Consider the following 21,239-nt stretch of genomic DNA (forward strand, 5'->3'; position numbering starts at 1 on the left):
GGGAGAAAAAGGCGGGACGACGCAAAGACATTTTGCAGAAAGAGTAGGAAACAGAAAATATCAGCAGATTGTACGGAGTAATTTCAAAAGTGCCTTAGCCGGAATGACAAAATGGAAATTGCTCTTTGCATGCTCGAATGTGTGCGTTAGCTCTGAGCTACCACTACTTTCATTTAACAGTTGCAACATTTGTGTCCACATTTTCAGTGTGTGTGTGCACGTGTGTGCGTGTGTGTGTGTGTGTGTGTGTGTGACCCGAGATTCCAAACAGGCTTCCAAAGACTCCCCTCCATACACGCAACATTTCACACACATTTTATAACCAGTGTACAAAAATGTGTCATTGCAAAATGTACAGAAACTTTGTGCGTGTAATAGTCGATTTGTTGTTGTTTTTTTTCATTATTTTAATAATGATAATAATGTGCATTTCTGTAGGCATGATTTGCAACATTGAGCGGGTGGGTGGTTGCCAAAAGTCGACACAAAAAAATAACATTTGGCCCCGCCGCTAGCTGCACATTTCATTTAGATGTTTTTGTGTGTGACTTGTGGAAAAAAAAAAAATTTGCCATGTAAATACAAATATATATATATATATATATATATATATATACATATACACACACACACACATATATATAAATCTATATGACATATGTAAGGATTGGAAATGTACACACGTGTGTTTCATAGGTACCCGAATGCCTCCCTCCTTACCCCCCTCTCCTCTGCAGCTCCCCCTGTACAGTAAAACGGTAATGATGATTTTTTTCATGCATTTTAGTGGGTAAAAATTGTGCCATAATCTTTCAGGATGAAAATAAAAATGTAAAAAAAATAAAAAAAATAATCTTCTTTTATTCCTTTATTTGCATTCTGCGAAAACGAAGGAAGGGGGTTTTGGTTGGAAGGGATGTTAACTTGAATGAGAATTAATAGGATTAAAAACCCTTTTTTTGAATTTATTTATTTATTTATTTATTTAAATCGGGGAAATTGAGGTAACAACAAATAAAAAGCAGCAAAAGAAGAGGAAAAAATAATCCTGTGGATTGGTGCTGATTTAGTGATTAAATCTACTGTCTTCGTTTCTAGATAACACTAATTATAAACACTACGAGTCTTATTTGCACGGGCGTTGTCCCGCTGCAGCCTATGGGGCATAGTCGACTCCGCCCCCCTCGTCATCGTCATCCACTGTGTCTTCATCATCGTCCTCATTAGTCCATTTGACCACGCTCTCGCTTCTTGCCTTCTTTCTTCTGCTTCTTAGCATCTGAAGGACAAAGAAGAGAACGAGAACTTGGAGCCACTTATCAAATGATGATGCCATGCTGTGCTTTGAAGAAAAAAGGCAGACTTCCTGTGACTTTTCAGGCATGGTTTCTGTCAAATATTTTGTGGGTTTAGTCATGATTGAGATGCCAACCAACTTTCATGTTGCTCAGTGAAACCAGCTTGAATTTTCAAAGCTTCTGGTTCAGATCAGACCTGAGAGTTTGGCGTTTGATGACGAGTCATCAAATTTTGCCGCCATGCCCCACCCACACACGACGACGAAGCCTCGAAGCTCTCGCAATTTAATATTGGTCATCTGTCCAGTACACGTGGTTCCAATTGAGAAGCAGTCAGACAAAATCTCGAGGAGTTCGTCTTCGACGGACCCCTGGAAATGGCCATCAAATATCTGCTTTGAAGCAGGAATCGAAATGTATACATTCAAAGGGTGTTTGAGTGACAGCTGCGTGTGCGTCACTTGTAACGAAGGCCAGCAGACACACACAGGCAAACACACACACTGTACACACACACACACACACACAAGGCAGGGTGACGGCGGAGGGAGTGCAGCAGGAGCAGCAATCTCGGGCTGTGATGTGATTTTCCGTGTCTGCCATTTGGGAGATAAGCTCCCCCCACCCCGACCCCTCCGAGAAGCAGAGGGGTGACCAGGGGGGACGGGATGGGGATGGGGTGGAGGGTGCGCAGGGGATAGACGAGATACAGTCGGCCTCCGGCAGACGGATCAGAGGGCTTAGGTGGGAAAAAAATAAATGAAAATTTGAATTTTTTTTTTATTTTTTAATGTTTGCAATTCCAATACAGGAATGCCAGTTTCACTTAACAGCCTGAAACTTGGTAGGCATGCCTGTCACGGCTAGACCCACAAAAAGTCTCAAGAAGCCATGCCTGAAAAGACCACCAAAAAAAAAAGTCGGACGTTTTGACTTAAAGTGGCCATTTTATGGGTCATTTCCCAGGAGCCTTGCCTCTTGGCTTTTTATTTTGAAAATTCAGCCCCTTAAGCCGGTTTCACTAAAAACCTTGAAACTTGGTGGGCATGTCTATCAAGGATAGACCCACAAAAAAGTCTCAAAACTCCATGCCTGAAAAGACACAGGGAGTCTTCCATTTTGGTTTGAAATGGCCATTTCCCAGGAGCCTTGCCCCTTGGATTTTCCTTGAAAATTCAGCCCCCTAAGCAGGTTTCACTTAACATCTTGAAACTTGGGAGGCATGTCTAGCAGGAGTAGACCCACAAAAAAAGTCTCAAAAAGCCATGCCGGAGAATACACAGCATGTTGCTTTTTTTCGGGACATGTTGGCCGTTTGCAGGGATGCTTCAAAGGCGGACTACTCCTAGAGATTTTGTCTGATTTTTACCAAATTTGAACCAAATACACAAGACAGACGGGCGAACCTAAATTGCGAGGGCTATGAGTTTCTGTCATTGCATGGGGACGTGTGGAAGTTTGATGACAAAACTTAACTTCCTGTAGTTTTTGTGTAACCAAACATAGTGTATGAAGCATTGCAAATATGAACAAATGAATGTGATGTTTTGGATTTTCCACCAGGCAGAGAAAAAAGAGGGCTCAGGCACATTCGTCCCCTCGGGAATATCAAATTTGCTTCTCCTCCGAGTGCAGGGAAAATGCAGATTGAAAGGTACGCCTGCAAAACAGCCAAAGCGGGCGAGCCTCTCATAAACAAGGCTTTCAGTGTTTGTAATAAGCAGAGCTGTGAGATGGATGGACGGCCATTACTGCAAATGTTGTTTGTCGCAACAAATGAAACAGCAGACAGACCATTTGGCGCTCAAATCACATGGACTCCTGTTTACTTTGTAATAAGCCCCCTCGTGTTTGGCCGCATGGGGAAACCTCGGCTAGGAATATGCTTCCAGTGCACTTCCCGCTTAAAGTGTGCATGAAAATTCCCATGTTAACATAAGATGTTAATACAAGTGTCAGAAAGTAAAAGACACCCACTTCCTACTTGTGTGCCTCATGTGTGTTTCTGTGTCCTTGCAGCTTATGTTATGTTCCCCCAATCACATTTTGAGCTAATCGAATTCCTCCGGCTTAGCTGAGCGGTCATTAAAGGGAATTGAATTGGATGCGGGAGCACCGCGCACACCGCGGCGCCGCCGCCGCTTCCTGCTGCTCGCGCCGCATTACAGCAAACAACATGCACTGCGACAAGAGGACGCCGTTGCCTCTAATTTAACAAATCAACATGAAAATAAAGTTAATCGACAAAGTCCACAAAAGGGAGGGTTTTGTTTTTCTGTGCTACCCGCGCATTGAGTCTGAGGTATTTTTGATTCCCTGTCTGAAATAAACACGGAGGGATTTACGGATTCAATTTCGTCACAAATGAAAATATCAAATCCTAATTAAGGAAATGTAATGAACCAGCTCTAAAGATCAGACTGCACTGTGAGTGTATGCAGAGAGGGAAAAGTTTCTGATTCACCGACAGGAAGCGCAGATGACACCGCGCTATGCGGAGGACGCTGCAATTCGTGTTCTGCGGAAGATGCTGTACAATGCGAATATAAGACACTATGACAATAATAGTGTGCTATTCGGATGATACTCCACGAGACGAATGATGCAACACACGATGCAGATGTTAGTACGCTATGTTGCTGATACAGTGCTGTGCAGATAATACTGTAGGCGCTCTTTTCACATGTATAGAAGTTAATGTGAGGAGTGGAATTGTCAGGCAGATGTTCCCTCATCAGGATGGCACCTTCAGACCTCCAGAAGCCTGGCATGTGCTCGCCACGCAAATGCGAATGTTTGTCGGAGTTGTCAAACCCGGCGCGTGCGTGTCATCTGCCAAGCGCGATAAGTTGGCCGGTTTGCAATTTGGCAGCGGTCGCCGTGCAGTGTTTGCGGGTCAATTACGTCCGGGTTTGCAGAGCTAACAAAAGGCCGTTGACTCACTCCGGGTCGACTTGCCGCCTCGCAGTCAAATATTCCACGCGCTGTTTGACATTCTCCCATCATGTTTTTATTGCTGCCGCGGGGGGGCGGGAGTTAGAAGCTAACAGCGTTTGATTACATTTGAATAGAGAGTTCACCTCCTCACCTCGCCTTGAACGCCGTCGCTCATTGTCAAGCCCGCACTTAAGATGGATATAGCACGGCGGACCGAGATTCCGAGGGCGCAATCAGACGGCTACATCTTTGAAGATGACAGACAATTAAAGAGCATTCATTCAGCATTTAAAAAAAAACAACAACAACAAAAACAACAACAAAAATCGGCAGCACGAAAACAATCTTCACATCTCCTGCAAAGAGGAGACGAAAACTCTGACACTGCTTCTTGTGTGAATGCTATTGTATCGCGTTTTAATTGAAGTGTATCGTGTCACTATTGGACTGAATCTTATTGTATCATACCATAACTTGAGTGAATTATACTGTACCATAATTGTAGGGAATTGCACTGTATCATTCTGTAATTTGAGTGAATTGTGTAATACAAGGGAAACATATTGTACCGTATCATAGTCGGAGCGTAGCGTACCATGTCCAATTGTATCAGATTATCATTGGAGGAAATGATATAGTTATCGTAGTGAATCGTATTCTAATCAGCGGATTTGGAGTCAATCCTATCGCGCTGTAATCAGAGTGAAAGGCACGGACGGTGTCATACCAGACGTGAATCGTACTGTATTGGAGTGAATCAAACCGTATCATATCATAATTAGAGCGAATGTTATCGTAATTGAAGCGAATCGTGTCGTAATTGTTATGGTACCGCGCGAAAGCAGTGACTCATCGGCATGCAGGACATGTGCGAGTGTTTGGCCGGTGTCGGTGAGGTTCGGTTCTTTTAGCAGACGGCGCTATAGTCAGTCTCACCGTGTCTGTGCGAGGCGCAGACGTGTCCATCCATAATTCATACATCGACTTCCATGCAGGACTTGCGTATGAGAAAACCGCCCGCTCCACTATCCTGCACTTCACTGAGACCAACACTGTCTTATCGAGTCTAGTTGAAAAACACCCTAATTGCTGTAATAAAAAACAGCACGCTGAGGCAATCCCCAACTGTGGAGTTCACGTTGGAATCTCAAGTGCAGAAAGTGAAGTGGCGAGAAGTCGGGAGATCTGGGGGTTGGGAGTGTAGGGGGGTTGGCTTGTCAGCATACTCCCAAAACACTGGAGGAACACTGTCATGGTGCAAGTCTCTTTCGTGAAACAAGTCAAAAAAGCACAAGTGTGGGGAAGGGAAGTTGCAAATATCCGTAGTTGCTTGTTCAGGAGCCTCCAAACTTGACTTTTACATCCTTGGAACAAACCTGCACCTTGCGGTACTTTTCTGCTGCAGGAACTTTAACCCAAGAACTAGGAACTTTTGGGCGACCTCTGTGTGTTTGAACTAGCCTATGAATTTAGTTCCGGGGGTTATTCATAGGAACTGAAAGAAGATCCAGAGGAGGGGTAATCCGGTAACCCGAATCCCATCGTATCATATCGAATCACATTGATAACAGAGTGAATCGCATCGTATCTATTGCATGCTAGTGTATCGTATCGAATCACTTCGGAAGTGGAGTGAATCGTATCGCATCAGTCGATCACATCGTAGCGTGTCGTATCGCATCGTCACATATATCACATGGAAAGTGGAATGAATCACATCGTATCACATCAGATATTATCGCATCACATCGTATCGAATCATACCATATCGCATTGCATCAAAATTTGAGTGAGTTGCATTGTATCATATCGCATCGTATTGGAGTGTATCGTATCATAGCGCATGACAAATGGTGTGAATCACAGTGAATCTTAGCATATTTAATTGTATCTTACCATATTATATGGCATCGCAACGTATCATAAACCATCCAAATTAGTTTCATGTCACCTTGATGATTACTGCTCCTAAAGGCCCTGGAGTCCAGCAATTAGACCTCCTCTGAAGCACTCACCTTGCAGCTTGGCCTTGGGAATCTTCCCGCAGGGCTTACTGGCCGTGACCGTGGGGGCACAGGTGGCGTCCATGAGCGCCCTCTTCAGCACGCCCGTCCTGTTCTTCTTGCCCGTGGTCATGTCGCACTCCCCCCATGCCTGGAAGTCGTACTTGCACTCCCCTGCCAAGGGAAATTAACATCTCAGTCGCTTATTGTTGCCTCCGCGCTTCGCCGCCAGATGCTTTTTTCTTCGTGGTCGCTTCTAGATGCCTGCTCACGGGAACAGATGGCGGCCAGCGTACTGTACATGATGCCGCCCGCTAACAGATGAGCCCAATCAGAAGCATCCCGGATGCTGTTTGGTCCTGGAAATCCGGCTACAATCTTCCCAGCTCAAATAACGTTTGACATATGCACTTTGCGTTGATATAAGACGTAAGACACCTTCAATTCACCCCTGCCGCACATGCAATTTACCCCAGGAAATGGCCGCCGTACATCGTACGTGCACGTTCATATCTCTTGGTGTCATTTTGAAAACATGAGGGATGAGGGAGGAAGGGGGCAACACTTATGAAAGACCCTCTTGTCATCGCCGCTGAATTCCCAGGGTGCTCATCAAGGGGGAGGAGGAGGTGATGGCGGTTGGGGGAGGTATTGGGTGATTGTTGCAAGGAGCCCACGGGGACGTCCTGAGCACTTTAAAAAGCCTTCAGTGTCTGGAGGAGGCATCCTGGGAGTCTGGCAGGAAGCCTCTGGCCTGGCTTAATGTGCCCCATGCACTCACCGGACGCAAGATTAGGTACAATGAAAAGAACATGACATCATGCTGACAGCTGTTCATAATATTTCGGTGACCTCGTGGAGCTACTAAAGAATGGGAGCGAGAGAAAAAAAAAAAGGTTGGCGTCGATGCGTCATATGGCCGATTGTATCACCTAGTATCGAATTGGATCGTGTCGTCACCGAAATGAATCGGATCAGATCATAATTGAGGCGAGTCGAATCGTATTGTAGCGTAATCGTAATCTTAGTGAATCACATCGTAACAGATCGTCACAGGAGTGACTCACATTCTATCATATTGCGTTACATCGTATCACAAATGCACGATATCATGTCACAATGTAATTGAAGATTCATATCTCATTGTCGCCAGCGTGAGTCGCATTGTCTCATCGTATCGTATTAGATCGTAATTGGGCATTATCATATGGTATCGTAATTGGAGTGACTGTAACCTGTGGATGGTATCATTTCATCATTATCAGACACGTATCGTCCCAGAAAGTCCTTAAAAGTGTCCTGATCCCTGCGAGTGTGATCCTGTCAGGGACTTTGGGACTAAGAGAGTCTTCCAGATTGCTTCATGACAGAGCAGACAGGATCCCCCTGCGTGACTGGCTGCCTGTAGGGAATTGCTGGCGGTGAAGAACAAGTGTTTTAAAATGTGAGCGACTGAGACTATGAAAATCAGCCGAACCGGAGGAGGGCTTGACAGCAGCAGCGGGCAGGGGCCCGTGGGCCGGGGCGATGGTCACTGGTGCGAAGCGGGAACCCACACGGAAAACTGAACAAGTGCAATGCAGAGGCAAAAAGTGGGACTTTTTCTTGGAGCATCGTGCTAAACGGTTGCCAGGAACACATCTTTCTCACAGACGTTTTTTTATTTAATACAGAGATAGAGCTTTACGTCAAACTGACTCCAAAAGTTCCCCGGTAAAGAAATGGAAATATATGTGTGCTATATGTGTGCAAACCACGAACAGGAGTATTTCATTCTCGGGACTAAAAAGTAAGAATCTTCATTTGTGATATCAAACACAGAGCAGGGCTCACCTCCGAACTTCTTCTTCCAGTTGCAGGGGATCTTGCAGCGCTGCGTCTTGATGGTCTGCTTGCAGTCGGTGCCGGTGCGCGTCCCCTCGCGGGTTCCCAGGCCGCAGTCGCCCTCGTTGGCCACGCAAACGCTCCACTGCCACTCGCCGCAGTCCGACTTGCGCTCCTTCTTGCCTGCCGGGAGTCGCCCCAAAACTTGAATGTTCACACTTTCATTATTTTCCAATGGACAGTGAAAACCAGTTTATCGCCGGGCATTCCTTTCAGGCCCACCCCGCAATGGGTCAAAAACACCACGAGCTAACAGAAATTTTACACTGTAAAATCTTATTCGGCTTAAAAATCGTCAATCACTGTGGTTTTGGGGATTTGGCACCTTGTTTGTCCGATTTGCCTCCCTCGGCCGCCATGGCGGTGAGCACCATCAGGGCCATGACGGCGGCTCGCGCACTCCACTGCTTCTGCCTGTGCATCCTGCAAACATCACACACAAAAAAGGAACAAATTAATTGAGTGCCAGCCATGGGTTGCGTGCCATCGGGGGGCAAACATTCGCCTGGTGAATCGTAACTGCTGTGTGAGGTTCTGTCAGCAAAACCTGACATGGCCAATAAATAACGTGTCCTGTCAAGACCACTACGGAGGGGGAGATTATTATCCTTACAATTTGGAAGAATAATATATTTTTTACTATTATTATTATTGATTATTAAATAGTTGATGTACTAACTAATTTTGCTTTACACATGCCCTTTGGTTCCTGGAACTTTTCCCAGCAATAAGGTGACATTTAAGTCATTTTAAAAATTACAATAAATTAATGAAAAAATACTACTAATAATGATAATAGTGGATGGGACAAACAATACCAAAAAATTAAATAGATAAAAAAACATTTAAATGAGGAAAAAAAAAAATGTCTTCATAGAAATGTGTCACCGATGAACCCCCACAAATATATGTATAAATAAATACGATGATAAATAAAGGCTGTATCCCTTCACTTTGGTGCGTAATGATAATGTTGTCGCGCTGGAAAAGTCGAGCGTGCAAAAACCAACAACAGCATCATGTTAGTGACAAGTACAATGTTGTTCCATTCTTGTCTCAAATGCAAGCTGACATGTTGATCACTAGTGTCTTCTTTTTTTCTTCGGAATCCTGCACCAATAAAAAAAGAAATATTGAAAAAAATAAAAATAAAAAATCCCAGTACAGCCGTCACCTTTCCCCGGCAGGGAGAACAACATCAGAGTGACCCTTTGAATTAATCATAATAAGCCCGTGCTGAAATCGCGTCGAACTTTTAACGCACTTTGAATGGGAAATTTAAATCAGGTGCTTAAACATGACGCTTGAAGAGTGTAATGAGCCGCGCGGCTGTCATCTCCCGGGCTAAACACATGAAACCCATCCCGTGGCCGTGATGACTTTGCATCCAGGCAAAAAGCAATAAAAGGATCAAAAAAAGTCCTCATCTTGCCACTAAAAAGGGATCCTTTAGCTTTTGAAGATAAGGCGGCGTCTCGGGCTTCGGATGGCGGGATTCAAACGACTTTCATTAAGTGTTTGTCATGCCCTTGTCCTCTGGGAACGTTTGGAGGACCGTTGTGTGTTAGGACCAAAAGGAACCATGGACGAGATTTCATTCCGGTGTAATTTAAACGGTCCCGAAACCCATCCCGACATCCATTTTGGTAACCACTCGCTAATTGGCATCATTTTGTGCTCTTTGTGTAACGTCCTAAAATGCAACGAGATGACGAACAGGAAAGTACAACCCCAATTCCAATGAAGTCCTTATATCTTGTGTTAAAGATCAATAAAAACAGAATACAATGAGTTGCAAATCATGTTCAACCTATATTTCATTGAATACACTACAAAGACAAGATATTTAATGTTCTCGCTGATAAACTTGATTGTTTTTAGCAAATAATCATGAACTTCGAATTTTATGGCTGCAACAGGTACCAAAAAAGCTGGGACAGGGTCATGTTTACCACTGTGTTAAATCACCTTTTGTTCAATAAACGTTTGGGAACTGAGGACACTAATTGTTGAAGCTTTGTCGGTGGCATTCTTTCCCATTCTTGCTCGATGTACAGCTTCAGCTGTTCAACAGTCCGGGGTCTCCGTTGTCGTATTTTACGCTTCATTACGCGCCACGCGTTTTCAAATGGGAGACGAAGATGATTTGCAAATCATTGTATTCTGTTTTTATTTATATGTTTAACACAACGTCCCAACTTCATTGGAATTGGGGTTGTAGTAATAATTGGTGTCAAGGAAGTACGGTTGAGGTAGGTCAAATATTCACCCGTTCTACCGTGCTGAATTGTACTATCAGAAAAATGGAGAGAAAAAGATAATACAAATATTTACTATTAATACTGTACTCATTTTTAACAGTTTTTTGGGTTCCGAACATTTTATTTAGAATCAAACCAAATGCAATGAAATGCTAGTATTTATACATTTATTGATTTCAACGGATGGCTGGATTAAGCGTCAAAAGGTCACGACTATGGAGCATAATTGGACGCTATGTGGGGACTGCTATGACATCCATGATGATGTCCAGCGTTACAGGTGCTCGACTTGTTTTGTTTTGGTTTGTTTGGTGTAAGTATAGTTGGTCCTTATCCAAGCCCATCATGTGTCCCAGATGACCCCCGAATGGGGGAGCCGCACGCCGGAATGCAAAAGCAGCAGCTGCAAATGCTCCCGACCGCCCATCTCCGTGGTGATCGCAGACAATAAACTCACTGGCGTCCTTGGACAAAGTCGCTCAGAGCGAGAGAGCGAGAGAGCACATCTGCTCTGCCCGCATATTGCACAGGATTTATTTGGAAGTCTCTTTTTTTTGAGCGCATCCCACGCCAGAGAATCCGGCACTGAACAACCTTCTGGACAATGCGGAAAGAGTGAGGAAATATCTGGTTGCGGAATAGAAATTGGAATAAAACGGGAGGTGAATCTGTTGGGGATGAGAGAAAGAAAATGCTCTTAACCAAAAATCTAAACGCACAAAGAGGTGCAATTTTCAGCGAAAAGCTGAGGGTAGAGTCCACAGAAAAAACATGCCAAAGGATGTGGCTTCACAATAATGACTTTTGGCACTTTTTTATTTTAAACTTTTCTCAGGCAGTCTTCTCACTGTGTCTCTTCTTTGTAAAGGTTAAAACAATAGAAAAGTGCTTGAGGGAGCTTTAAAGGGGGCTTTGAGGATTATTTAAATTCTCTCGGGACTCTAGCGCAGCGGTCGTTCCACCTCAGCGACTCAGCTACCATCTTGTTAAAGAAAAGGGAGGGGGGGGACCTTATTCGGCATTATAACGTGGTTAGTTCCCCAAAAAAATGCCATGGGTGATGATATACAGTACGACGGGATTGGAACTTTGAACTTTGCATATCACTCCGCGTCACAGGTGTCGTAAACCGTTTACTGTATTTGGGCGACAAGGTAAGCGGAGTTAGCTTTTTTTAACCCTCAAACTATAAAACAACAAAAACAAGAGTGAAAAAGTGCTTTCGATGGCAAACTGATAATTAACTCACAGATACAAAACTATGGAAGGAGCGGTGAGAGATGCCGACTCACCGAGTTGCTTGAGTTGAACGTCAGCGACTTTTTTTACATGGCCTCCGTCGTTCACCCCGTGAACCGCGTCATGTTTTCTCACAACCGCGACACACACGTTCGACTAATTCTTGATACAATACATATACATACTTTGTTTGAGTGTCAGGTCCAACTTCGAACCCGTTGGCCTTTTTCTCCCCGATAACCGACGTGACAAGTCGAGATTCACCGCCTAATCTTCATTATCTACTCAAAAGCTGTGCTCATCTGAAATGCCAATTGATGAAACGCTGCCATCTACTGGCCTCTGTTCATCATTACAAATATGTAAAAGCTTCTACGAATATATTCGTCCGTGGCAGTAGACGCTTGGATTCCAGTTGAAAAATGTAAACGTCCAAGGCAATGAGTGAGTTCGTTGTAACGTTTGCTTGTCGTGGCACGCCCACAAAATGACATCATCGCGTGATGTCATTTGGCACGAAGTCAAAGTGAAACAGTAAAACAAGCTTCATCGGTTTCATGACTGATTTGTCAACGCTGACACGGACACCTTGGCTAGTTAGCATGTTGCGCTAACGGGTAACTCCGCTGCTATTGTTTGCTGCTACTTTTGCTGGTGGAGTTGAATCACTGATGAATAAATGGCACTTGTAGAACATAACTCCCATTTTATATCCCATTTTCCCACTTAACGGGGTGGTTCGCATCCTGGCTTCTCTGGATTTCATTGCCGTTCCTCAGACGATGACTACATCTGCACGGCCACGCCGACAGTTTTTCCCCCGCAGACGCCAAACCTGACAGTAAGCACGGCTGAACGCGCAACCCACGCCACCATCTCGCACGTCATGCAAAAGAAAAAACAAATATAACCAGCAGCAGATGCAGCACGTCACTCAAATGGGTCTAATTAATTTTAAGACACACCAGGGCAGTCAACACAAAGTAAAGGACGCTGTCATGGAAATAAAAAAGGCTTGCAGATGTTTGGAGGATGTATCCCATCACTTAAAAGCACCCGATCAGGAGCGTCAAGGTCAATTTGAACGTAAATAACAGCGAGAGCAGGCAGCTCACGAGTTCATCAAGTCGTGTGCAACCAATGTCATGTGGCTGTTATTTGTAGTTCGGACATGTCAACACTAGGTTTTCAACTCTGGAATGGGGGAAGGGATGGCTCAGTGCACACGGAAACTGTCAATTGTACGCCATAGCAACAGGTGGCGCTATGAACCAATCAGAAACCAGAAGAAAGTCCATTGTGGAAAAGGCCAATGCAGGCTAATTACACGTGTTGATGGACTGTGAAGTGGAATATTAAACTGGAACAAAACAAATAAAATGAAATAATATTGTTGAGTATGAAAAGTTGACGGCGCACACTATGACATCATAAAAAGGCGACAAGCGCCCACCCATTAATGTCAGCAACCAAAGGCCAAAACACGAGGAGAAAATCATATGGAAAACTTGGTAACCTAAATTAAATCATAAAATAATTACAAGATGAAAATAAAATTGAAAATTAGTTTTGAAATATTCATAATTGGTATTCATCACCATGTATAAATAAATGATTAGTAGTTGTTTTTTTTAATAATGAATTAACAACTATTAAGTCATTGTAAGCAATAGTTGAAAAATATAGCCAGTATTTACTTTAGATTTTTTAATATTTTTGGTACAACATTAAAAATCATATATATATATATATATATATATATATATATATATATATATATATATATATGTGAGGACAAAATAAATAAAATCTAAAAAATTTAATAATTACTACAAAGAATTAAATTTTAAAACAAATAACAGCAGTGTTTTTATGAGTAATTCATTCACTAATTAAGTCATTTCATGAACCATCAATTACAAACTATTTTAAAATAAAAAAGAATTACTAATATTGTCAATCATAAATCTTTTGTGAAAATAATGTCGTACAGACACCACAATTGCACCGAAGTCTTTTTATCCTCCTCCCATAATGTGTGTGTTTTGTTTTGATGGCCGCAGCGGTCCCCCAGCGGTGTCGCTGTCAGCGGAGGACCCTCATGATCTATCGTAATGGCGCTGGCCATCAGCGGTACTTTCATCCCAGTATCGAGCGCCTGTTTTTTTTCTTCTCTTGGTCTCAAACAAAAGCAGATGATGGCCTCGCCATTTACCTGCCAGGGGCCACACAGCCTCTTTCTTGCCCGTTGTTCAATGCCCATTGATTCGGCTGAACTTATTCTCTTTTAAAGGCGAGTGAGTGATGTCCGCGCCTCCTCCCTGACCCCCCGTGTGCACGCAAGCTCAAATGGATGCCCCCCGTCTAAGCTGTCACATATTGGAAAGATGACCTTATCGTCGCCCCACTGGCCTCCGGTGGCTGGAGAGAGATGATCGAGGCAAAGGGGTTCACGGTGAATCCTTGGAACGATCCTCAAACTTTGATGGGGCTCAAGTGGGTGGATTCCTCGAAGTTCGAAGTGCGCCAAAGTACCAGCCCTGGACTTGGCCCCAAAATGGCTACTTGGAGCCAAAATGACCAACTCCCTGTTCAATTTCACACACGGGGCCTTGAGACTTCATGTTTGCCCAATTTTGTGTTGATGAGTTAAACTGGTCTCAGGGGCCAAAACAAAAAACAAAAAACTTTCAAGCCCTGGAATTGGCTTAAAATGTCCAATTCAAACCAAAATGATTGAGGAGCTGTTCAATTTCAAAAATGGGTCTTAGAGACTTTTTCGTGCATCCTACGACGATAGAAATGTCCACCAAATTTTGTGTCGATCTGTGAAACTCATCTTGTATCCCCAACAACCCTCCACTTTCATCTATTGAGATGCAAGAGCCTCTCCTGGAGGTTTGTCCGTGTTGTTATTTCCGTGTACGAGTACATAATTACACGTCCACTTTAATAGCCCGCAATAATGTGACGAAGAACAACACACTGGCAGGAAATTCCCCCTCTAACGGCCTTTGCCGACCGCCGGCCCGCGACGGCGGTGTCGCCGCCGCGACCTTCCATGTATCAAAGCCGGCTCGCAGGCGCGCAACAGGCTCGATCCACTCCGCTCTGGCAACGCCGTGACACTCTTATTTCCCGACATCGGCGGTGGTTATTTCCTCGGAATGAGCGGGAGGAGGGGGCGGGGGACGGGGATCGGACATCCCTGATCCGTCGAGGATGGCACGCCAGAGCAAAAGCACATCCTGCACTGCGACTGCCTTGGCATTTCAAACAGAGGCGTAACGGCAACTGTGTGAAAGGGAATAGCCGAAAACCTAAAAAGAGGGATGTGAAGTTGAAAACCCTACAGTAGAGACTGGACAAAGCCCACCAAAGCCACCGTTTCCCATTTCTTTCCTGTATCACTGCTTTGTATCACTGGCTATAAAGGCAGTAACACAGTCGGGACGGCACCTGACTTAATGGGACTCAAGGGAAACCTAGAACAGGCGTGTGAAGTTTAACACCTGACAATAGGCCCTTACACACTGCCAGTGTTGCCGTGTGTGTGTGAAAGGTACAGACGCAGAAATTGGGGTACAAAAGCGACCTGGAAATATTCGGTACAAAGACTATGTGAAAGAAGAGCAGAAAACCAGAAACTGACAAAAGCCTTTTCACACTACCTGTGTTGTTTTTCTGTGTGAAAAGTACTGATACAAATTAAGGGTGCAAAGATGCTTGCATGAAGGGCAGTAGCGGAAAACTCTAAACTGGGATGTGCAGTTTAAAACCAGACACTGGCCCCTTTCACACTGCCCACCCTTTTTTGCACTTACTGACATGGAATGCAGCTACCACGGCGGCTTCGGAGGTTGTATTAGAGTTGAGATAGCGGCTATACCGGAACATGGGTTTGAAGTTTCATACCAGACAGTAGCCCCTTTCAGACTGCCCATCAAAGGAGTCTTTTCCCAAGGTCCAAACAACGTCTTTGAGTTGCTAACTTGGTTAAAACCTGTCATTACCAGCAGATTCCAGAGAGGTAGGTCAAGGCTCGGTCCGGGGTTGTTTGCGGCTTGATGGAATGTGAACTCGGAACAGGAGAAGGAAAACAAAACTCCCCTTTCTCTCCGCCCTCTGCTGGTTGTTTGTTTGCCAAGACCGGCTGTCTCACAGTATGCACTGTAGATGGAATACTAATGCTTATGACGAATGTTCCCGTACTCTTCTTTCACCCCAGGAACGCTGGAATACTTCCCGAATGTACGTCACAAAGCAATCTGTGGATGCTGCAAACACATCCATGCTCTCTGCATCCACGTTGAATGTTATCCTCACGTATTTCAACAGAACACCCTCAGGGCTCGCGTTAAAACCTGTCGAGATCTACCCGAGGATTACACAGCCCCCAGGCACAGGAATGACAGGAAAGAAATTGAGCAAAAGCCGGTCGAAATTCTATGCCTCCCCACCACTAACGGCATAATTAGAAGGAAGCGCTAAGTGGCAGCCGGTGTTTCGTGGCGACACTTCCGATCGATGAAACTTTTCATCGAGTGACCAAAACGGAATAATTACAATATCGGTAATAACGGCTCGGAATCCACCGGTGGCCACGTTGGCTCCTCGACGAAATGAGATCGCATTGATTTGCGTCTTTACGTGCAGCTTTGGAGCCGTAATGGCAGCTTGTCGCTAATAGACATTCAGTCAGCCTCTTTGTGAAGGTTTTCCAACTTGTATATACTCTGGACAAAGCGCTAAGCGGACGTGCTCAAAGAAACCAAGCCGGCTTCGGAGGTAGTATCAAGAGATAGGCCGAGGCCTAACAAGTAGGTAAAGACACGGGCCATACCGTGGCCAAAGGTAGAAGCCCGGCTGTCTCGGTGCCGTAAATCTTTGATGCGAACATTTTTCATATTGCCCGTCAAAGCCATTTTTTTTCCTAGTTAAGAATAGGGGCATAAAGGTGAACTTGAAATAACAGTTTTGGAGGGAGTATCAGAGGTGGACCAGCAACCTTGTGGAAGAGAGTAGCAAAAAACAGAATGATGGAAGACCACCTACACTGTGATACCAACACAGAATTGGGATACAAACGCAAGCTGGTAATATTGTTTGAAAAACAAGAGCGGAAAAAAAACAAGAACAAGAGCGAAAAACCAGAACAGAGTTTTTCATCCGTCACACAATTTTTGCACTTCCTGTGTTGTTCAGTGTGAAAGCTACGGACACGGAATGGCGGTATGAAGACAAAACTAAATGCGTCTTCTTCAGGATGGTCAGGATAGTGGAATGTCTTTGCACATTTGGGGAAACGCTTCCCCTCCCACCCACCCTCCATTCCGGCCTCATTCTCCTGCTTTCTATTCGGCACTCTTCCTAAGAGGGCCCCTGCTCCCCATGGAGGTTCATTCTGCTCATCTGAATGGTTGTCGAGGTGGAGGGGGTCAGTGAATGCACCACTCACTGTGAGCATCCTCATAACACCCCCTCCTCCCCACTCTTATAGACCCTTTCACATCGCCCCCCCCCCTTCACACGGACACCCCTGGAGTGGCCTTATTGCTCCTCTGTGGAGAAGCGCTCCTCAAAGACACAGGAGGAGGAGGAGGAAGAGGAAGATGAAGCCCCTTTGTGCACTATAGGCAGCGTCACGTGGTCTCGGAGCGCTGACATTCCCAAAGGTCCCCTTAAAGGCATAGCGAGGAAAGGGTCCGAGACTTGCTCATGGGTTTGCTCCCTCCCCAACTTCCACCACCTGATCCACATTATGATTGGAACTTCGTCGGAAAACTTCTCCGGCTCGTCGGCCTCTTCCATTCCGACCACCACCATGTGTTGACACCTCATTTTGAAGGGGGGTGGAAGGGGCTGGTGGGGGTGGGGGGCTTTTGTCTGTGGCAGGAATCCATATAAGACGGGAGAGTCTTTGCCGAGGAACGCCATGGCAACGGCAGCTGGACGGCGGCGATACAATACGCCCGCTAAGGGGTTTGTCATTCCGCTCAGGCCTGACCCAAATCGCGGCATCCTGGGAAAACAGTGGGCCGCGTCAAACTGCGCACATGCACGCAATGATGCTCATTGGAATATATACCCACAAGTCTCTTTTCAAACTGGAGGACAGAATTACAACTCATCTTCAGATGAGACTGTTGGCATCTGGAAAAAGAATTTCACACAGAGAAAAAAACTGAGGCAACCTCATACCCCCGTTCCGGTTTCCCCCTACAATCTGTCTCGCAGGCACTGACCTGCATCGGGAATATTGCCAGATGGCTTTCGCACTCCCATTACATTTACTTTCACACTGAACAGCATCATGGGAAAAAGCCACCTTTGGGAGGCAGTTTTCTGCTATTCCCTTTCACATAGCGACCTTCTTGCGTCTGATCGGCCCCATACACTACCTCAGAATCAGGGAATATTTTTAGGCCACCTTCGTACTTCTATTCCATGGCGGTACCTTTCACACAGAGCAGCGAAACATGCTTCAGCTATTCCCAGATGCCATCCCGCCTCTGACACTATCTTAGAATCCGCGAATATTGCTTGATCATCATCTTCATGCCCCGATTCCGTGTTGGTACCATTTACACAGGACAAAAGCCGGCTATGACAGGCAGTGTTCCGCTTTCCCCATTCAGGTTTGCTGCTTGTCAGATCAACATTGTGTGTCCTTTCAAATTTTTGCCGGGTAGAGCGAACGTTGGGTGTTGACCATTCAGGTTTTTCATCTGTTCCATCATTCCCACAAGGCAAAATAATGATAAACAATTGTTGTGAAAACCTTCCCAGCGTTACATCCTAAACTTTACTCACTGCTTCAGAGTGGCCCTAACTTTCCTGGAAGTAAGCGCATCCCGCCTTTTCAAAACAAAGACGCACTTACTTGATCCCGAAGTCTGCTCGTTGGGTGTCTGCACTGTCGGGAGAAAAGTGTTCAGTCCTCTAGGCTCTTTTCATCGGAATCCTCTGTCCTGCCTTGCCCTGCCTGCCTCGCCACTACGCCTTCCTTCTCTTTGTGGGCTGAGCATAGCGTGTTTGTGTGTGCGTGTGTGCGTGCGTGTGTGTGTGTTAGGGGTGGGTCAGCGATGGTTGGCTGGGGGGTGCGATGTTTATTGACTCTTGTTCAGCAACTCATTACCCCAAGGTCACTCCAGGGACACCTCGCCAGGAAGGAAACAGGAGATGGAGAGTGAGACCCGGGGGATGTCTGCGGGGGGACGGACGAGGAAGCGCAACAAAAGGAAGCGCAGGAAGAAGAAGAAGGAGACGTTTGCCAGAAGCGAAACCGGAAGTTACGTAAAATACGGCATCGATCCACAGAAAAGGGAGTCGGATCACGACAATCAATGCAAAATTGACTGGGCCCGGGATCGCTGCATGGTGCACTCCAGTTCTCCCTTAATTGGAGTGTGACTATTTGGACCGTGATGTAATTGTTACTTTCAATATTGCTCGGAATGATGTCCCGCAATCAAACATAAAGAGATCGCTTGTTGCTCGCAGTCACCACCTGTGTCTTGCGCTTCATAATGATTGGCCAGAGTCCATTTGCTTTCCTAATTTTCCGACTGAACGTTGCTGTTCAGTCTCAGTCTGTCAGCTTTTACGCAACAAACGATCCATAGAGGACTGAACAGCAACAACATTGACAGAGAGCTATTTTTAAACTCGACACAGGTGTAAGCTCGACATGGCGGAGGCGTGAATGCCAGAATCACCTCTGAGTGTTTTGTTTTATTACTTTAATGAGCCTTTAAAGTAAACATGAACTACAGCATGAAATCAGAGCCATTTAAATGGAGACACAGGTGTAAGCTACAGGGGGCGAGGCAATGGGCGTCACGCTAATATGATTTTCTTTTCCTCGTTGTTCCTGTTCAGTCTTCTGCAACTCATTAGTTTGGGAAAAGCTACAACATGGACAGAAACCCGTTCAAAACTAGACACCAGTGCAAGATACAGATGCCAAAGGCAGCCAAGCAGGAATCACCTCAAGCAGTAAGGCAAGCAGTAGTCTCCAAATGCTTGAGGCTTAAAAAATAAAGAGGAACAGGACGCACAAAACAAGTATCAGATTCTCGTCGCCAAAATGGCCATCCAGTGCGCAGCCGCCTGTTTCGCGCGGGATGTCGGGCTGATGGCAATCGCAATTAGTATGAGTCAGCCACCCCGCTGATCAGGATCTCGAGCATTTCATCCGTCTCATATTCAACTCATTAATAATCCATCTCATCCATCTGCGACCTCGGAATGCCACCCTCCTCCTCCTCCCACGAGGACTCTTCCAGCGCGGGATACGCTTCACGAGTAGCCTGATATCACTTCCCTCCATTTGATTAAAGGAGATGAAATGATGAAAAAAGATGGCCAAGATTTGCAGCAGCGCTGACAGGAACCATGCATTACTGGCAAGTGGGCGTCCGTTTTTTTTTTTTTTTCAGGATTCAATCCAAACGTACTTCCTAACTACGTTTGTTGTTGGAACGAGCGGCATGAGGCAAACACTTCGGATTCAAGGATTACGTGTCTGCTGGCATTCCGGGGAAGAAGAAGATGGCGGCGGCAGCGAGCGTGTGATGAAACGAGATGAAACCAATAAAAAAGCATTAAATATTGCCCCCGCCGTCCAGAATCCAATTTGTGCAACATGTCTGGGGGGGAAATGAATTCTGGGAACATTGTGACGGATCCCATAGTCACATTTAACATGATTCAATATTGTAATTATTGACTGCGAGCTGTTCCTAATATTCTGGTTACCTTGCTTAGCGCAAAAAAGGTACAAGGCGAAAGGTTTTGATTTGATAGCCGTTTGTTCCTCAGTCGGTGTGCTGATTAATTGGTAGATGTATGCGACCGATAACACATCAAGCAGAGAGGCAGCATACAAGTGACATCGAATACGGCAACATTTTGGTGCAAGTCCGGCTGATAGTCATTTAAGAAGCAGGAAGAGACTTGCTAAACAACAAACAACATGTGCACAGAAGAGCATTACAAAGTGGAGGACGGGTGTTCCTCATGAAGTTCTCTTCAAGTCTCATCACCAGCAGCTCGCCCGTATTCATGAAGCTCTCGGCTGAGTATTAATATTTAAACGTCAGTGCTCGGGCTAATAAAAGTTGAAGATTGACAAAAATAATAATAATTCCCCGCTCGACGTTCAGCCCCCCACCTCCCAAAAAAAACTCATTCATCTCTAATAATGACTTCTTTTCTGACAGCCTGCGAGTCTTCTCAGTCGTGGCTTTTCAAATCGAAAGCAAAGAAAATGTCCGTCCTTTTATTTTGTGCAACCGAACCTTGACCTGGACACCGCGTTTAATCGGGAAATGAATTCAGTTCATGTCAATCTTACCGCAACTGGTAATAAAGTGGAAGTCAGCCGCACAAAAACATTTATTAATTTAAAGTAAAAATAGTAATAATAATAATTCCATTTCATTCTATTGAAATTCTATTATTTTGTGAATTTAGGGAAATTAGTTTTTTCCATTTCTGGTTTCCAGGTTTAAGCCAATTATTTTTATTTAGGGTATTCGAAGTTCATATGAATTAAGCAATGAAGACGGTAATTTGGGAGGAAAAAAATAAACTTTTATTGAAAAAGCCTTACA

At 45.0% G+C, this 21,239-nt stretch overlaps 1 protein-coding gene across 2 annotated transcripts; it reads right to left on the reverse strand.

Moving 5' to 3' along the window:
• Positions 1-592: 592 nt before the first annotated feature.
• On the reverse strand, positions 593-18,633 carry ptn (pleiotrophin). Of its 2 annotated transcripts, none has more exons than XM_061668101.1 (5): positions 15,636-15,696; positions 8,448-8,545; positions 8,072-8,245; positions 6,251-6,412; positions 593-1,279 (listed from the first exon to the last, which is right to left on the reverse strand). In XM_061668101.1, exons 2-5 carry the CDS (start codon positions 8,542-8,544, stop codon positions 1,224-1,226), a joined length of 489 nt encoding a protein of 162 aa, XP_061524085.1. In that variant the 5' UTR covers position 8,545; positions 15,636-15,696; the 3' UTR covers positions 593-1,223. The 2 variants fall into 2 exon arrangements, with proteins under 2 accessions (XP_061524085.1, XP_061524084.1); XM_061668100.1 differs by lacking the exon at positions 15,636-15,696 and adding an exon at positions 18,506-18,633 and having other exon boundaries at positions 598-1,279.
• Positions 18,634-21,239: the final 2,606 nt, after the last annotated feature.

This window comes from Phycodurus eques, chromosome 22 (genome assembly GCF_024500275.1).
Source record: "Phycodurus eques isolate BA_2022a chromosome 22, UOR_Pequ_1.1, whole genome shotgun sequence".
NCBI lineage: Eukaryota > Metazoa > Chordata > Actinopteri > Syngnathiformes > Syngnathidae > Phycodurus > Phycodurus eques.

Excerpts from the sequence above, each read along its gene's own strand:
- ptn (XM_061668101.1), bottom strand. The coding sequence starts at position 8,544 with ATGCACAGGCAGAAGCAGTGGAGTGCGCGAGCCGCCGTCATGGCCCTG. Across the intron at positions 8,246-8,447 it reads AGGCAAATCGGACAAACAAG|GCAAGAAGGAGCGCAAGTCG; the intron begins GTGCCAAATCCC and ends GACTCCCGGCAG. Across the intron at positions 1,280-6,250 it reads TCCCAAGGCCAAGCTGCAAG|ATGCTAAGAAGCAGAAGAAA; the intron begins GTGAGTGCTTCA and ends TTTGTCCTTCAG.